Source organism: Pteropus alecto, unplaced genomic scaffold, assembly GCF_000325575.1.
Source record: "Pteropus alecto unplaced genomic scaffold, ASM32557v1 scaffold21, whole genome shotgun sequence".
Taxonomy (NCBI): domain Eukaryota; kingdom Metazoa; phylum Chordata; class Mammalia; order Chiroptera; family Pteropodidae; genus Pteropus; species Pteropus alecto.
The window spans coordinates 28,730,654-28,749,221 of record NW_006436282.1 but is presented as its reverse complement, the minus strand read 5'-3'; the positions used below and the strand labels follow the sequence as shown (position 1 = coordinate 28,749,221).

Sequence of the window (18,568 nt, the reverse complement as noted above, 5' to 3'; positions counted from 1 at the left end):
CACTGGGGATGAAGGGACAAGAGCAGATGGCTCCCTTGCCCACCCCTGCCCCATCCCTGCCACCTTTAACTAAGCCTAGCTTTTATCAGTTTTAAATATTGTGATTTTTGTATAAGATAATTTGGAAAACAGTTCCATTGCTTAAAAATGTTTAAGAGATATTGCTCTGTAATATACTAAGTCATTTGTCACTCAATAAAATATCGTTACTGGCAATTTTCTTTTACACGTATACATTTTGTCTCATAAATTGCACTGGAAGTTTCTTAAAATGAGCTTATTTTTCTTTTCCTCATTGTTCTCAGCTTAGTGCTGAGCAAAAGGAGTGTACTCTGTTGACTGATTCACTTTTTAATGCATTTTGCAAATGATCTGGTAAAATTCACACTGAGGTGGCACATACTGTGGTGACTGACACAATGTATTGCCTCTGAGTATTATCTCCGCATTTTAAAAAACAGCTCGTAGCAGAGGGTGGTGTGTAACACAAAGGGATGGATCGATTAAGATACGGGTTTCTGTACCTGCAGCAAAGCAGGATAGGTTTTTGAGGAATGGGGAGGCCTTTCCAATGCCCGTCAAAACAGGCCACCTAAATTAGCAGGAAATTTGTGAGACTGGCCCCACAGTAGGGCACAAAGCTAAATTCTCAATTCCACTCAGGCCTTTTGGGTTCACATAACTTTCAGTACATCGATGCACAAATCCGTGAACTGGTGCATTTTGCCGAACTGTGAGCACCGCAAAGATCCGTTATTTGTGTTTTTCTTATCTCATTATTTAAGAACGCGCAGCTAATGGACCCCTCTCGTTGATGTGGTTTTTCCTTTGGACGACAACTACATTTGACATGCAAGAGGTCAGGTTACTGCAATTAAGGAGAAGGACGACGAGGCCACTGAGTGGAATACTGAGCTGAGAGTACAGCGTCTTTGTCGCCACGGAGCCCTGCGGTCCTGTACGCATTTCCGAGTAGAGCAGCAAAGCAGGGTGACGGAGCGGAGCTGTGGTTTTCTCGGCTCAAAGAGAAAAGCAAAGCTGAACTCTCCTGGCGAAAAGCCACGTTGCCCATACAGGCCCATGGTGTTTCTGGGGAAAACACAACTGTGCCTGATTCCTGACGTCAGAGTAGAACAGCAAACCTGGAATCTGGGGACCTGCAATGATGCCAGTGACACCCGGGACCTTAGGCGAAGCGTCTGCTGCTCCCCTGCTTCCGCATCTGGGAAGCGGTGACGAAGCGCCAGCGTCGGATGACAGAGCGCTCAGGCCTCCGCGCTGCAGCGCGGGGGTGGCTCAGGAACCGAGGAGTCGCGACAGCGCAGTGGGGTTGCGCGCACAGTCCTGACCGTGAGGTCCAGTGAGGCGCTAACGGCAGTGGGCACTTCCGGCGTGGCGAGGTCAGGGAGTGAGTGCCCAGGGAAGCAGATGGACCAGAGTATTTCCTAAGCGGCTAGACAGTGTCTCAGGCACCAGGCCAGCTACTGAACATAGGACAACGAACACCTGGCCTTTGTCCTTGAGGAAGCCACAGAGAGGACAGCAGGCCTGTGAACAGACCAATCACAGTATGGCTTCTCAGTGGTGCCTCGGGAGCGGGGTAGGTGGGCAGGTATCTCTGACCAGGCGTGCTCCTGGAGGTGGACACGGTTTGGACGTCTTTGCAGAGGAGGCTGCAGCAGAGGCTGGCATTTTTGTTTGCTAAAATTGGGTGGATTCTAAAATTCTAACATAGGCACCCTTCTAAACTGTAAGCGAACTATGATACATACGATCGATCGATTTCTAGCGATACTCGCCCTCGACCTCCTTCAGTTTTGGGAACACGCTTAACAAAGAAAGGTGGATGTCTCATGTGTGGATGTTCTGGGCCCTGGCTGTTGTAAGCTGTCTAATGCTCCAGGCTGAACTGTGTTCCCCCAAGAAGCCACATGGCAGTCCTAACCCCTAGGACCTCAGAATGTGACCCTGTTTGTAAACAGGGTCTTCACAGTTAACCGAGTTAAAGTGAGGTCGTTAGAGATCATAACCCAATATGACTGGTGTCTTTATAAAAAGGGGAAATGTGGACACAGAGACAGACACAGGGAGAACACCGTGTGAACGTGACAGCTGAGATCAGGACGACACACGTACAAGCCATGGAACGCAGCAGACGGCCAGCAAACCACCAGAAGCTGGGAGGCAAGGAACAGACTCTCCCCACAGCCCGCAGGAGGAACCAACTCTGCCGACTCCTTGATCTACCAGCTTCCAGAACTCTGAGACAACGCATTTTTGTTTTTAAGCCACCAGTCTGTGGTACCATGTCGTGGCAGCCATAGCTAACTAATCCGCCCACAACTGTGAGGTTGAGCTTCTCCCTTGGAATGCCCCGGAAGGGACATCGGAACCGGATCTGGGAAGCTCCCTCGCTGCCCTTCTTCTTCCTGCCCCTACTCTGAACCGGCGTGAGAACCCTGATAAGGGAGAAGGGTTGGAGCTTCAGCTGGCAAATCTCTCTCACCTTCGCACAGCTGCACGGGCCCTGACAGCCTATGGATCCTAAAGTGACACAGGGGTGACTGTGGTCACTGTCTTGGTGACGGGCGAGGTGGAAGGAGGAATGAGGACCTGAAGAGCCATGAGCCAGAATGACTGGGAGAAGAGCACAGCTGCCAACACGCGAGAAAGCTGGGCAGGGGGACACGTTTCCGAAGAGGTTAGAGAAGCGCTTGTAAAAACAGTTGTTTCGGACAGTGTACGCAAAAGCAGCTATTCAAAAGGCAATTTGAGCTCTTCTGTGCCCATAGCTGGGTATTCAAGTACAAATCAAGTAACTGGATTCGTGCTATTTTTCTGCGTAACAGTGGGTAGAACACATTATGTTTCATTTGTGAAAATTGTCCATAATTGTCTTGAAAAATTTTTTCTAATCATATAAATGATTGGCTAGAAGGCTTTAAACCACTAAATTACAAAAATTATGTTTAATGCACATATCAAGATTATAAATAGAAAATGTAGATCGATGGTTTAAGAAACATATCAACTAATCACATGACCATAAATTCTATTCCAGATACTTTAACAAAGGTAGGCAACTAAATGACATCATAAACGTAAAGATCAGGTATCCCACCAGAAACAGGTGGTAAAGACAATCATATATGTATCACCCACACCCATCTGGTTAGGGACAATGCATCTTCTACTCTCTCTCTCTCTGTATACGTAAATTCACATCCAGTCATTTTGTTTTAATTCTAAAGTTGAAATCACTGGTATCTAAAACGTCAGTGAGTCTAATCTGGTGAACAGAAGTATGTTACAATCTAAAATCACAACAAAAATCTACTTCGAACCTCAATAGGTTACATAAACAGAGAAGCTAAAGACAGCATCCTTGTTATGAGAAATATGGGCAAAATAGTCAGAAATACAAATATCTACACATCCCAGTCAGGTTTAATACCTCACTCGTTATCGTAGGAGATTAGTCTTATTTGCACAGAGAGACCTTTTTCCAGTGTAAATGTTTCTAAAATTGCCTTTCGGTTTCTAATTTAAAATACTAGATTGTGCTTAATTTCAAGCACGTAATGTGAATAATTGTTAGTGAGAGAATATGTAGGATTTTTAGGGTCACCAAAACTTACACCATCTGCCATAGCACTCACAACCATTTTAGCTTTTCATTCTAAAGTAAGTAAGACAGTATGGTACCGGCATCAGAAAAGATTGACATAGATCAGTGGACGAGAACCGAGAGTCCAGAAATAAACAGCCACATTTATGGTCAGTTGATTTTTGACAAGGACGCTGAGACAATTCAGTTAGGGAAGCAATAGTCTTTTCAACAAATGGTGTTGGAACAACCGGATGTTCCTATGCAGAAGAATAAAGCTTGGCTGCTTCCTTATACCACACCTGAAGTTAACTAAAATGCTACTTATTCAAAGTGGAGATACTTAAAATGATAGAGAAAAGGTGTGTGGTGGTATAGTGACCGTGCATTGAGAGTACATAAATGTAGGGCTTCCGAGTACAGTGCTGCTGCTAACAACTAGTTGTGTGACTTATGCATTTTGTTTCACAATTTGATCACCTGTTTAATGTAGTTGAGGTGATAAAGTGAGATCAAGCATGGACTGATGCTCCAGAAAATGACTTGCTAACGACGTGGGGAGCGTTGTGGAGGGAAGCCAGTGTAGCACTGGCTCTGCAAGGCTGTGTCCTCCAGCAGTTCAGAGGCAGGGAGGGAGAGGGTGAAACCAGGGCCTCAGCCTCAGCCCTGGACGTACAACGCACAGATGGCTAATTCCATCCAAGTGGCAAGTTCAAGTGAGAAGTAATGTAAACATCACGACTGAGCATCTGAATGTAAAATACAATAGCAAAGTGTGTTACAGTCACAACCCTAACATGGGAGCTGAAATCAGAAACTGATTATGGAAACGAAGCATTAAAAAGAGGAACTGCTGGGTTACCTTTGGGGCGGAGGCAAGGAGTCAGCAAGAACAATTCACAGAAAAGGTGAAGGTCATATCTAAACTAAGTCTCCAGGAATAGCTACGGGTCATGAGGTAGAAAGGCAGTGAGAAGATATTCCAGGCAAGGAGAATATGTGAGTTAGGGTCAGACTGGTTAGAAGATGATAAACTTTTTCAAAATATGCAGAGATAAAGGAATTGGATTGGGCAAGTAATTTTTAGAACCTCCAGCCATCTGAAGGTTACAAGGTACTGCCGTGGCCACAGGCAAAGCTTCGGTGTTGCGGGGCTGGCGGCATAAGAACTGCATCCCCAGGTTCCTGCCTTGGACACTGCATTAAACATTTGATACATAACTGCTAACAAAAGTGCCATTAAACTGCCATTCACGCTCAGGATCGAGGGGAACTTAAGGAAAGGACATCCAGAGAGCAGACAGTTTCAACTCCTGCCTATCCCATACGATGCCTAGATTATCATCAACTAGTAATGTGTGCTACTGTTTGTGCACACACACGTGCACACACTTCTCGTAACCCCAGAGAAGTGGCCTCAATTCTCAGTTATTCATTTGTAATCTTGCTTTCAAATTAATTCAAAGTAATTACATCAGCTCAAAATAGATACTGGAGAGGAACATTTGAAAGGTTAGAGCATTTTCCTACATGGATTTAAGTTTTAAGCCACAAACTATTTCATACAGACTACTTTGTTCTAATTCTCCAAATGGACACATCTGATTTGATTTCACAAGGTTTCTTCTGTTGTCTAGTGGATACCTTCTTTCTTTTTGTGGTTCATGTTTGTCTTCCCCTGAGACTTTAATCCCAATTACACTGACTCCTAATCCCCATTTAATCCCATACCTCATTATTCACTTTAAACATCATCTGTCCAGGCTTTAATATGTGACACTCACGGAACAAAGGCTTTGAAATCACTTTAGTTAAGAGGGGGACAATTTTTTTTTTGGTGGCAGTCCTGGGGAGCTAGCTGACTGAAGAAAACAGCGGCACACTTTAAATTGATACCAAGCTTCTTTCCTAATGAGGTGGAAACTACTATCTTACCTGTTTGTTTTTTGTTTTTTGACTAATAGACTAGCTTCTCATCCCCCATTACTGATTATTAGTAAGGAATACATAAGATAAGTTGTTCACTGATCAATTGAGAAATATTTTGAATTAGGCAAGTTCTATGCTATCTTGATCCCAATACACTATGTAAAATAGTGCCCTACTGATGTCTGCTTACTTTCAGAAATGAAAGGTGTCACACATAATAAAATGTAAAGAAAAACAGTAAAAACACTCCTAGGCAATGAAGTAATCCATCATAATAAGTTATCAAAATGAAAAAATAGGGTAAGGGGAGATGGGAAGTAGCCAAAAAATAATCTGAAAAATTGCAGCCAATCATTAGGACCAACAGGCATTCATCCAAGACTTCAAAGATGTAACAGAGCTACTGACAAAAAAAAAAAAAAAAAAAAAAAAAAAAAAAAAAAATTTTTAAAAAAAAAAAAAAAAAATGCAGTTTATCATTAAAAAGAAGTACTACAGTGGAAAATTAGATACTTCTGACAATTGGCTAAGGATGACCTTGGGCTTATCGGCTGTGCTAAACCAGAATAAAGCATTTGAAATAGATGTGTACGTAAGTGTTCAATAAGAAAAATCACAACAAATCAAAATTTCCCCTTTATGTTTACCAGACTAAACTTTACTCCAATTAACACATCAACATTTTAAGTTTCTTTTTTTAAATTACAGATACACATACATATAATTTTAAAGACACATAACACACCCCTTTCCAAATGATGTGGGCCTTGTTGAAAATTCTTAGCTTTGTATAAAATCTGGAGTTCAATTAGGAGTATCTAGTAAAACTTGCCATGGATCAAAACAAAAAGAACTGCAGAGTATATGGCCATTTTTAATTATGGAAAAAGATATCGACTGTGAAATTTCTGAGAAATAATTAAGAAAAATGTAAGTGTAAAAATTTACTTTCATCTAGAAAATAAAATTCGGAAGTGCAGCTTTCTACACGACAAAGTCAAGTGCGACTCAGTGCACAGGTGTGACCCCTCCATCTGCGCCCCGTGGATGACTCCTCTAAAGTGGAACTAACACCTGAGCAGGAGCTATAGGTAAGGCAGGGAAAGCTAACGCACAGCTGTCTGGGTGGTCGAGAAGCAGCAGGTCAAATGAGTGGGGACAGGCAGGGAGGAGTCTTGAGCCTTTTCCTGCCGGCTTAGAGAAACTGTAGCTGGTGTTCGCGCTGGCAGGTTACATGATGCTTTACACACCCAGAAAAGACTTGGTTAGCGCGGCACCCAGTTTGGAGTGCACGAGGAACATGCTCTACTCGTGAGTCTCCGAACTGCCCACCCTGCCTGTGTCTGCATCCTCCCGTACGGACCGCCAGGATGCTCCCTTCCAGCAAATCTGATTCATAGTACTCACCGCCCTTAAACACCGCCCATCACGGAGGGGAGAAGCCACTTTCTTTTGCAAACCCATAAGCTCTGTCTTCATACAGTCCTTGTCCCCTCCTCTCACCCTGTCTCCTATTCCCCCATGGCATTTAAGGCTTTGATAATGTGCAGATGTGGGGCATCTTCAAGCCTTTCCTCACGCAGCATCTCTACCAAGAAGACCTACCTTACCCCTGACCGCCTGGCAAAGACCTCTGCCTAGGGACCACCTGCACGTGAAGCCTACTCTAACCTCTCAGACCGGTTAGCAGCACTTGCTATTCCTTGTCTTTTTGGTAATAACCATTCTAACAGTGAAATCATGTTTAATGTAACTGAGAATCCCGAAGAAATGGAGACTAGCCAGTTGGCTTTGAATATTGCTAACTAGAAGTGAATAACGATGGTCCCATGAATCATTTGTCTAAAAACTCCTTTCACTAAAAAATTCCTCTATACCACACTAGTTGTGGATTTTACATCAAAGAGATGCCTGGATTCATCTTTTCACTAATAAACAGTACTTCAGAAATGCTGACGTTTCTGACAATATTGCCATACAAAGGCAATTAAAAAAATCGCAACTAACCTACATTCCTGAAGCCGATGAAAGCTGATAGAAGGATGTGAATTAAATTTTTATAACCTTAAATAATGCATTAAATAGCTACGGTTACCTGGCTGGATAAGAGCACAGTCCTTTGTGCTCTGGAACGGGAGGTCAGACTGGTTACCCAGGAACGCTTTCCTTTTTTATTGTTCAATTTTCAAATCTTAATTCCAATATACTAAAGAAGAGACATTAGAATAAAGAAATAAGATGCCAACTTGAAGACTAAAATTTCTCATATCGTGCTACAGTAGTAGGTTCTGTTTGCAGAAATATTTACTTCGGTGTTACCTGGACATTTTCCAAAGAACACTGGCTTTCTGGATATAATGGGGGGAAAAATGCCCCTCAGAGGGTGTCGCATCTCCCTGAGGCAGAAGAGTTAACGTTTGTTGTGTTCACCTCGTGCTTGATACTCTACACTTATTTTTCTCTCCGCTAAGGGCATAAAGTAAAACAAGGAAGCTATAAAGGTGAAGACAATGGTTATTATTATCGATACAGGGTGAGTGATCTCTTCTTGAAGGTGTTTATAGATGGAACTGCTTGGGAAGATCTAAGCTCTTGATAAACATGATGTTTAAAGGGAAAATGACCCCGATCAGCTCTTCCCAAACCACATTCCGTGGAACACTAGCATCCCATGAAATGTTAATAGTACTGCCTGAGGGAAAGATAGCGTAAGTACAGGGGGAACTGCAATTTAACGTGTCTAGAACAGTCACGAAACCAGCACAGAAAAGTCCTGATGTGAGAAGTTACGCAACGTTATTTAACTCGGTATTTACAAATTATGTGATCATGAAATCTTCTTTGGGTAAATTTATATAACACTTTTCTGTCTTATATTCTATGATGTCCTAGAATACTATCCTTAAAAATATAAATAGCTTACCAAATTTATATTAGCCCTACCTACTTCAATCACAGAGATAAAAAAAAAAAAGAACACAAATTTCTATGGAACTATCTTGAAGCATCATGGCAAAGAAATGAATTTCCTTTCAGTCCATCACTTAAAGGTTTCCTCCATTTTTAATTCATCTGGGCTCTAGGAGCATGCAAAGCTTTAGAGCCGGAGGTAGTCTGGGTTTCGATGAAAGGAAAACAGGACTGTGTTGTATTTATAGGAACAATTAAATTACTGATACCTGAGAGTATCATATTAACAAGGGCAAATTATTAACATTATAATTTAATCTGTCCTGTCAATAAACTCTAAGATGTTTCACAAGGAAAAGATCAAGAACAGGAATCTTTCTCCCAGGCATCAAATTCCATGCAGTCTAGGGATCATGAAAAAGAAAGGGTGTTATCACTTTATCCTTGAGAATTACATTACGACTGATTATTCAGGATTAATGAGCTCAGGGTTAGGAGTTCAGTGGCCATATGGGCAACTGTAACGAGCTGCCTGGAGCTCAGCCCCTGCCAATTCAGGCAATCAGCATGGCAGGGGGCCCTAAGGCCGCCAGTGCTTTGGCTCTGTTCCAGCGGGGGGCCACCTCAAGCCGGTGGCTCTGCATCAACCCCGTGGTCTTGGCGTCTTCTCCACCTGGGTCTGAGATGCTAGTCACTGGGCATGAGACTAATTTCTTGGAACCAAGCCTCAAGTTGGACTCCTTTTCTAGTAACTGAGTCGTCCACCTGTTGCTGACTCTATAGGCCGATTGACCTGATGCCTCACCCAGGACCCATGTTCCTCTCAACTGGCTTCTCTAAGCCTTTCAGTGTCTTGGGTCCTGTCCCTGAAGTCGACCTGACCTGTGGTTGTGCTCCTGCCGACAAAGACCGTCTTCTTGGCCAAGCTTTAGCTGGGCTCCTCTCAACTACTCCTTGCCAGACCTGCACTGCCCATTTCAGCAAGAATCCTGCTGTCAGTTCAGAGAAAATCCCCCGCCTTCCATATCTGACGAGGTTCCTCATCCTTTACCACCCCCCAGGTGACGGCTTATCTCCCTGGCCTGACTCCAGCAAGGACCTTATCAAGTCCATTTAGCCACATTCCCCCGATGTTTCCTCTTAGTAATTTTCCATCACCCAGAGCATCCCCCCACCCCCTTGGCTAAAAATCCCCTTTCCCTGCTATATTTGGAACCCAGCCTGGTTCTACACCGAGGTCTCTTTGTCTCGACTGCATTAGCTGCTGGATAAAACCTGCTTTCCCGGCTCTAACTACTGCTCTTGCGGCCGCCCCACCCGGTGCCTGCCGGGCTGAGGCCTGCCTTCTGGTCTTTATGCACTGTCTGCCACAGCTGGCGAAGCCTTTCTTGTGACGAAGCCCAGGCAGACCCCAACCCATCAAAGACAGACTCTTCCTGTACAAACTGCTCGGTCCCAGCGTGTTCCAATCTCAGGGACTTCCTCACTGGACCGAGCCATCACCTGACGTCCTTAACAAGGGCAGGTTATTTAAGTCTGGTGTGGGTCTCCGTCAGCTCTCACTCAGGCACAGACCCAGCCTCCTGACTGAAGCTTTCCTCTCAGGACGCTGTTACCAGGTTAAACTGCGACCTCGTCATTCTCTTCCTTCAAATGCCCAGTCTGCAGAGTCAGGGTCCACGTCTGGGACTGTATGAGCTAGCTGCAGTTACCCGTCCAGACTTCTTTTCCATTGCTCCCACTTACCTCCCATTTTCTCCAGGCAGAATGAAGTGCCTTGTTATTTGCTGTATATTCCCTAGTTCTGTGCTGCTTCCTCCTTTGCCTAGGCCTGTCTGGCTTTCCCTGACTTCTGCACGTACAAATCCCATTAAACTTCAAGGCCCAGTAACACTTGCTGGGCATAATCTAATCTAATATACTCTCATCTAATGCAATCTAATCTCAGCTCTATCTATATCTACGTATCTTCTTTTATTCTTCAAGTTTTATTAGCTTTTTAACTTAACTCTAACTTTTTCCCTTTTTACTATGGTTAAAACACGACCCTCTCGCCACACCCATTTCTTTAACTACACAGTATGTATGTATTGCATAACTGACATGCGCGCTATACTAGTTTCAGGTGTACATACAATCTCTTGCTTAACTCTGTCTTGACCACTCTGAGGGTCCTTGACGTGTCCCACCTTGTCATACAGTCATCTGTATCTTTCTCTCATCTTCCCTAGTAGGCCGTACGATCTTTGATGGCAAGACCTGCCTCGTTTTCATCTCTGTATTCTACAGCATCTAGAAAAGAAGCTTGCTTAGTAAAAATTTTTGAATGAACCAGGTCTCAGTTCTATCAACAGCTCTTTCAGATTTGCAGTTTATTAAGAAATGGAAAGGAGAGGGGTTGGGGTGAGGTGAGATGCATGCTAATGACCTGTCCGCACTCCCTCGGGTTTAGAGACCCCAGAAGTCATAGATTATGGAGGTTCTCCACCAGTTTTCTAACTGGATACGCCGGCTTGATGACGCTCACATGTGCAACTAATCCGTAAGGGCACACGCAGACGCATGTTTTCCTTTCTGCGTGGACTCTGGGGTACGTACACGGTGGGCTCCCTAGCTCAAACCCACCTTCTCCTTCTCTTGAGGTTTGGAAGACGCAGCTGAAAGGATGCTACTATAAGTGAATTCTCTCATTTACAAGCCAGGAAATCTTACCACAAGTGCAAATAACTTCTCTAGCATCACAGCGTCAGAAGCGGAGGCGAGATTAAAACCCAGGGTGTCTGGCTCTGTCCAGGGAGCTCTCTACTGAGCGGTGCGTGCATGAGCGCTGCGGGGAGGACTCTCCCGGGCCCAGGGTTGCCTCCCTCCACGTGGGTGCGTGTCCATACAGCTTTCAGGGTCACTCAGAAGCTGGTTTGTAAGAAATTCCAACAAGCTTTCACACTCGGCTTCCTTTCCCGCCCCTCCCCGCCTCCACTGGTGGTGAGTGGCTGTGTGGCGCTTTCGCAAAGACGGCCTGATTGATGTTACTGCTCCCCAACAGTTCCTGCTATTAATTGCTTTATGATGGTAATTACGATTAGCGGGTACAAGATATTTTCTTTTCTAATTGGCTATTACTGGTGAATAGCAGCTTGTTACGTAGCAGAAGACTGTGTTAAATAAATAACCACAATTACGATTCTGAGGTCTTTCTCTTGAAAAACAAATCTAAGTTTTTGGATAAAAACATTAAATTTACTTTTTTAAAGGCAGGGCCTCTATAATTACTTGGGGGAGGCTTTACCTTTCAGTTAAGAAAAAATACAAGAGGAGGAAAGATTCAGGGAAACCAGGAGATAGCATGTATTTCCTTCCTTTAAAAAATAAACACATTTAAAAGCTTTACTTTGCTTGGCTCCTCAGTCAATGCATTCAAATGACAGATTCAAATGCTCCCACGTCTTCCCAGTGTGACATGGAAACAGAAAGGCCTTTCCGATTAGCTTTGGTAAAACATGAAGGCCGAGCCCCACCAACTACACTGAAGTGACCCCATGGCAAAGCCAGAGGTTCTTCGTTCGTGTCCCATACAGCACCCAACATGAAGCCGATTCATTCAGTCACCACTCAGCCAACACCAATGCCATCACAGTATGGCACTGTACCAGCAGACGAAGTGATCCAAAGGTATATGTGACAGTCCCTATGCTTAAGGGGTTTATGTACTATAAAATCAAGGCTATGTCTTGATTTAAACCCTAATGCTGATTAGTCTGTAATCATTTTAAAGTCACATCCAGACTTTTGTAGGAGCAGCAGCTGTCAAAATGTCCTATGACCTGCTCAAGGTCACATAGGTTTTAATTGACAGCCACATTTGAACCCAGTTGGTCCAGTTCCGAAGATTCGCCACTGTCTTCTGTGATCAACCTTCATCAACAATGTCATTCGTCCTTGTATTTCCACAGTGCGACAAAGCTGACAGAATGCTTTCACATATCCTGCCTCACTCAGTTGCCCAATAACATCGGCAAGGCAATTAACTGCAGCATTTTAATGATAACACCGGGGCTCAGAGAGGTTAAATGATTTTCCCCAAGTTCACGCTGCTACAAAGCAGCAAATTCAGGATCAGAATCCAGGTCTCCTGATGCCTAATCCAGGTTTTCATTCCATACATTCATATTAAATGTACTGATTAATTTCAATGACTACACATGGACAGAGCCTAACAGTATCCAATTTTAGCTTATATCGCTTAAAATAGTCTACCACTTCTCAGCTGTTGGCCCCCAACAAAAATAAAGCAAAGGTTTAAGTCCTGTCTAACTCTAGAAAACTTCACTTAGTTTCAAGAGCTAAAGACAGCACCCAACCCCAATTAGCTATCTTACAAATAAGTGCCACTGGCCACAAAGAGTATCGGCCGAGATGCAGAGGGAGGCAGAAGACTGATCAATCGAATGCATCACAATTTCTGGAAAAGGCTGCCCTGCTCACCTTTGGGTCAATGAGGTCAGCAGAACACACTCATTTCAGCAAAAGATGGCAATTCTTTAACGTACTGCCAGTGAAATGCCAATCCATTCAGAGTCTGATGAATTTATTAAATAAATCATAGCAAAATCGAACTCTAACTCCGTGGCAAAGTTCTGCAAGAACAGCTAATACTAGCATCTAAAGATTCATTTGTTGGAGATGGCAGTTTATGTGCGCTGCTTATTTCTACATACCCATGGATTTGTTAGAAGTATAATTTTTATTATATAAATCTGACCAACATCACCGTCAGTTGTGACTGCGATCTTCGGCTTTTCAAGATGGGAAGTGTATGAGTGTGTGCTGTGGAGGGCTGCGCTATTCCACGCATGATGGACGGTCTGTGTCACCTTCGTGAGGAGTGTGTGTAAATTCAAGGTCTGCTACTCCAGGTACCTGCCAGAGAAACCTGGTCATGAAGTGGAAAAGACAGACTAAGGCTGTGCCCCTCGATCATCACTGAGATGATCATGCAGAGATATCCCCGTAACCATGACTGAAAGAGCAGTCACCATTTATGGAAGACCCCGCTAATATAACTATCATTTCAACATTCCAGCAAAACAAATGATTATTACCCACTTTACAGAAGAGAAACAGGTTCAGGGGTTGACTAACTTGCCTGTGGTTGTAAGTAACCAAGGTTTGATCCTAAACTGGTCTGACTTCAAAATGTACACAAACATTCTTTTTCCTATGTCATATTGGCTTTCTGCAGTAACATGAGCTTTTAGAACATACTCATGTTTAAGGAGAGTCTTGCAGACTTCATCCAATGGAATTTAGTTACTGCGAGATATCATTATGATAGAGATATTGTTATGATAGTTAATAGGCTAAAAGTTCCCCTTTAGTTACTGTGTGACCTTATGCAAGCTATTCTTTGTCTCTCATTTCCTCTTTTGTAAACAAAGAAGGGATAATAAAAGTATCTACCTCCCAGCCATGGTGAAGATAAAATGAAATAAGACTTGTAAAAGTACCTGAAACAGTATGTGGCACCAGCTACTGCTCAACAAATGTTAGCTACCACCAGCAGCATCATTATATTTCCTTTTATAATATCTCTTCTTAACAATCTATAAACTGGGTTCTGTTTATTTTTATAGGAAAATAAAAGGGTGTTCCAGAGGAGGCCCCTTCAGAATCTTACACCGAAGCCACCAGACTAGGTTTCTGTAATTCTCTCTCTTCCACGACATCCTCTGGCTGGCACCTTGAAAGGCCATCCCCATATGCAAGACTATGTTGAGCTTCTTGCTGACTCTGAGTGCGGGTGTCTGCGTGGGGAGCTGGGTACGAGGGGGCAGCACTGCGTAGGAGTGAGTCAGGGTATATTAGATAACATAAAAAGCTTTCAGAGCACATAGTTGCAATTCTAGTGGGGAGCAGCAACAGACACTCTGACAACCCCCAAATTCCACGAATGCATAGCAACATAGCAGTATCGCCAGCACATTCCGAAGCTTCCCCTGGGTTACGCCACCATTTAGACTGCTTCCTGAGTGAATATGGAATCACAGGGCAGGCAGTTTTTGAGTTCAATTAGGCATATCTTTGTATTGAAAGGTCAGTAATACTGAAGTCCAACTTTATAAAAGGGAATATGCTGGGCTTTCAAAAAGATAATTCAATGAAATAATCATAACTGCAGAGTAGGTATCATATCTATATTTTCATGAATGTAGCAGCGTGTGCGATAAACCTGCGTTACACAGCTACTAAATGTCTGAGTTGAAATTTAAATACAGATTTTTCAAGATGGGGTTGAGTCCTCTTTCCACTGACCTGTCAAATATATGAGACTTAAGCATTCATGCTGGAAATAAGGTGATACTGTGGAAAACTGGATAACGGCCAGACAGATGATGGAAGACAGATTTTAAGGTCTATGTAGCAGCTCATTCTGTTATAGGTACAAGATTACAAAGGACAGATCTGAAGTATTCTTGTAATCATTATCTAAATAGCACTAAAACTTCACTTGCAAAAAGATGGAAAACTATGCTAAAATGGTAAGTATGATTACGCTGACAATTTCAACAAATTTTTGGTTCCCAAGAGCACAGTTTGGCAGGTGGGGACACAGGTAATTCAGCAGTGAGAGTGAGGGTTAGACACAGAATAGTGGCTAAAGAGATGAACAGAAAGAACAGATTCAAAAGATTATTTCAGGCTCGGAAAAATAACACGTAACTGATCAGGCTCAGGACCTTAGGGCGAGATGGGAATCGAGGATGCTTCCTAGGTTTCTAGCTGCGGATGCACGCCATTGACCTAAATAGGAAACACAAGAATGAGGAGGTGACACCACCTGCTACCCCGATTTCTTCTAGAGACATCACAAATGAGTTGATAAAGTCTCCAGAGGAAAAGTAGTGTAAACCCAAAGCAGCTTTACCGTGATCACATCTACTGGGCGTGCATTTGCAGGGGTGAAGCTGCCTGGTTAACGGAGGCACAGGTTAATGCAGTCAGAAAAAAATCATCCCAGTCACAGAAATGTCCTAATAGTATGGTCAGTTTAAGAAACTATAGATGTGTTATCTTACTGCTTTCGCCTCCTAATTAAAAACAGCAAAGGAAAAAAATACCCATAATACATCCCAAATGTGAGAAATGTTGAGTCTATTTACTCTCTGTTCTTAATTTTCAGGACAATATGAAATCCTAGTTACTCTTCCAATGCCTGGAGAGTGGTTGTGTAAGACCTGGGGTGTTCCCTGGTGGGCGGAGCGGGGGGCGGCGGGGGGGTGGGGCGCGGAGCCGGGGAGGGCTGGCGACCCGGGCCCCAGCAATGGCCCTGCATCTGCTTGCAACACCTCCCAGCGCCCCTTTCCAGAGTAGATCTGTAGAATTGCAAGGATTTCTAGAAAAAGACTCCCTAGTTCCTCTGCCCCAGCATATTAAACACACAAATTGACGTTTTAATTAAAGCCAGAGGAAAACTTCTTAAAAGAGGCAGTTTTCAAAAAATTAATGATTTTTATGGGGGAAAGAAGTACTTGATAACCTAAGTGGCCACTTAACAAAAAAACATGAATATACTTTTAAAATCACTATTTCCAGTCAAAATTTGTATCACTCTGAAAGGCTTTGAAAAGAACTGGGTAAAGTCTCGGAATAATTCTTAAGGGGATTTTTGCTGACAAGTTTACCTCGTAAGAATGACATAAAAATCAAGCATTAAGCTCTCCCATTGACTGCTACAAATCAGTGACGACACTGGGCAGTCCTGAGCCAGGGCAGGAGTTTTCATTATGTTACAGATGCTGCAAATTTACTGCTGCTCAACGCCTTTGTTGAAAACAAACTGAAACCTAAATGAAGATTTCTACCAGCTACTCAATTCCATCCATGAGTCATTTAAATGTTGGTCCTGCATTAATGGTTTCCTACGGGTGGTGAGGATATGGGGAAAGGGGTACCCTCATACGTCACTGGTGGAAGGTTCACTGATACCTTTGAAGGGGAAGACCTGACATCTACCCCAATTTTTAACATGTGTAACCTCTGATCCAGCAATTTCTCAGGAAATAAATACCCAGTGGCCAAGGATTTGTATAGAAAGCTGTTCGCCACATCATTACTGAAAAATTAGAGCCACATTATATGTTCATTAGTAGAGGAATAGTTAAAGTATGGTGCACCCATATTTACAGACTGTACTGATATGGCAGTGTCTGTAATAGATCACTGGGAGGAAGATTGTAGAGCTTTGATCTTGCGTAGTATGTTCCCTTTTTATTTTTTAAAACTCAAAGTCCTACAGGTGTGTGTCACAAGAATATGGCAGAAAGAACACACACCAAACCCTGAACACCTGTTACTATGGGAGTAGAACTGTGGTGGAGGAACTTCCGTTTTTTCCCTTACACACTTCTGAATAGTCTGAAATGTTTATAAGGAAAAATTTATAATTTTAAAATTAGTGATTTTTAAATTGGTTTTTAAATGCTTTTGAAAGGCATACCCTATTATCTTTTTTATGAGTTAATCTGTGAGATGAATTCATCAAAGATTCCATCCTTAGATTTTAAACTGGCAGCCTTCTGGAACTTGGTAGAATCTGGAAAACGTTAATAGTCTGTTATTATCAGATTAATAGCTGACTGTGTGGCCAACCCAATACTGAACTGTGTAGGGTGTGGGGATAACTCCAGATTTACACTCAGGAGGCCACCTTTGGTGTAGGTACTGAAATAATTTCAGAACTAGGTAATTCCATTGAGGGAGGTGAGAAGAAACTGAATTTTATCTCTGCGCTGCTCAGATAAAAAGTTGAGACTAAATGTCAATTTAACCATGAAAACTGTAACAAAGAAACCAAGAAAACCTCAACAAGGACCGAGAACCACATGTAAGCCCCAAACTGTGTCCATCAGAAAAAGATACTTGCTCTGCTCAATTACCTATCAGGGCCAACACCGAACCCGAGGGGCGCGGTGGAGGGGGGAGGCGAGCTTAAAGGCAAAAGGCCCGGCCAGGAATCCTAAAGACAATGCCCTGAAGTTTGGGGAGGATTTCCTCTCGACAGAGGATCAGAGGGCAACTTGAAAGCCAAGTGGAGACAAAGTAGCTGTGATTTTCACAACCACTCACGAATTTTATGTGAAGTCACGAGGGCAGATTACTAACATTTTCTTCTTTCTCTAGAGACCCAGCCTGGGAAGGCGGCCCAGGCTCCAGATTCGGTCCCGAAGACCACCCGGGGATGTCGACGAAGGCCCGGGGAGGCTGTGAGAGGCCAGACTCTGCCGAGGCCGCTCCAGCCAGCACCCGAGCACATCTGTAGGCTGAACGGCAGTGACCGGTCTGCAAGTGGATATCCGCCCGAACCCAAATTAAAGCATCTCCCGAGGCCAAAGCGAGGCGGGGGCAGGGGACCCGCGAAGAACAAGAGCGGCCCGGCCGGACTCACACCCACCCGGCACCGGACGCAAAGCTGGACGCTCGGAACCGAGGACACACGCCCAGGGCGCGCCCCCGGCTGGCAAGAGGGCCAATCCAGCCCATCTCCTTTCCTCCCTAGACAGCCCCCTCCAAGTGGCTGCCTCCCGGCCCCCTCGTCCCGCGGGGCCCGCCCGGGGAGCCCTAGTGCCCAGGTGGCCTCGCCGTGGGCGGGCTCCCAGGGTCCGCCCCGTGCCAGCCGCATCCCTGATGCGAGAGAGAGGCGACACGCCACCTGTACCTCGGGGGCACCTTACTCACCCTCGTCGCTGACAACTGCGGCTCCGCTGGGATTGCAGTCACCATTCGCCTGCCCTCGGGTAGCAGCCCCCCGGGTCACGGGAGCAGCCATTACGCCGCTGAGGAGAGGAGGGCGGGCCGCGGGGCGGGGCGGGCGCGGACGGGAACCAATGCAAACGCGCCTGCCGCCGACGCGTCGTTTTCTCCACGCCCACGTCGCGCCGTCACGCCCTGAGCCAATAGGAGCTGGCGAGCAGATTCTAATCCCCGCCTCTGACAGCGGGTGCCACGCCCCCTTCCGGGACAGGGCGGCCCAGAACTACAATTCCCAGGGTGCCGCGGGGGCGCTGGGCAGGCCCTGCTGGAGGAGGCGCTGACGGGCGGGGGTGCGCCCGAGAGTGCCCCGGCGTG

The 18,568-nt window shown here is 44.5% G+C and overlaps 1 protein-coding gene across 1 annotated transcript in view; it reads right to left on the bottom strand.

Moving 5' to 3' along the window:
• ZNF277 (zinc finger protein 277) overlaps positions 1-18,318 on the bottom strand; it is a 91,538-nt gene extending 73,220 nt beyond the window's left edge. The window contains exon 1 of the mRNA XM_006912074.3: positions 18,179-18,318. Within this exon, the coding sequence (XP_006912136.1) occupies positions 18,179-18,269 (91 nt within the window). The 5' untranslated portion in view covers positions 18,270-18,318. The remainder of the gene's footprint in view (positions 1-18,178) is intronic.
• Between the last annotated feature and the right edge of the window lie 250 nt (positions 18,319-18,568).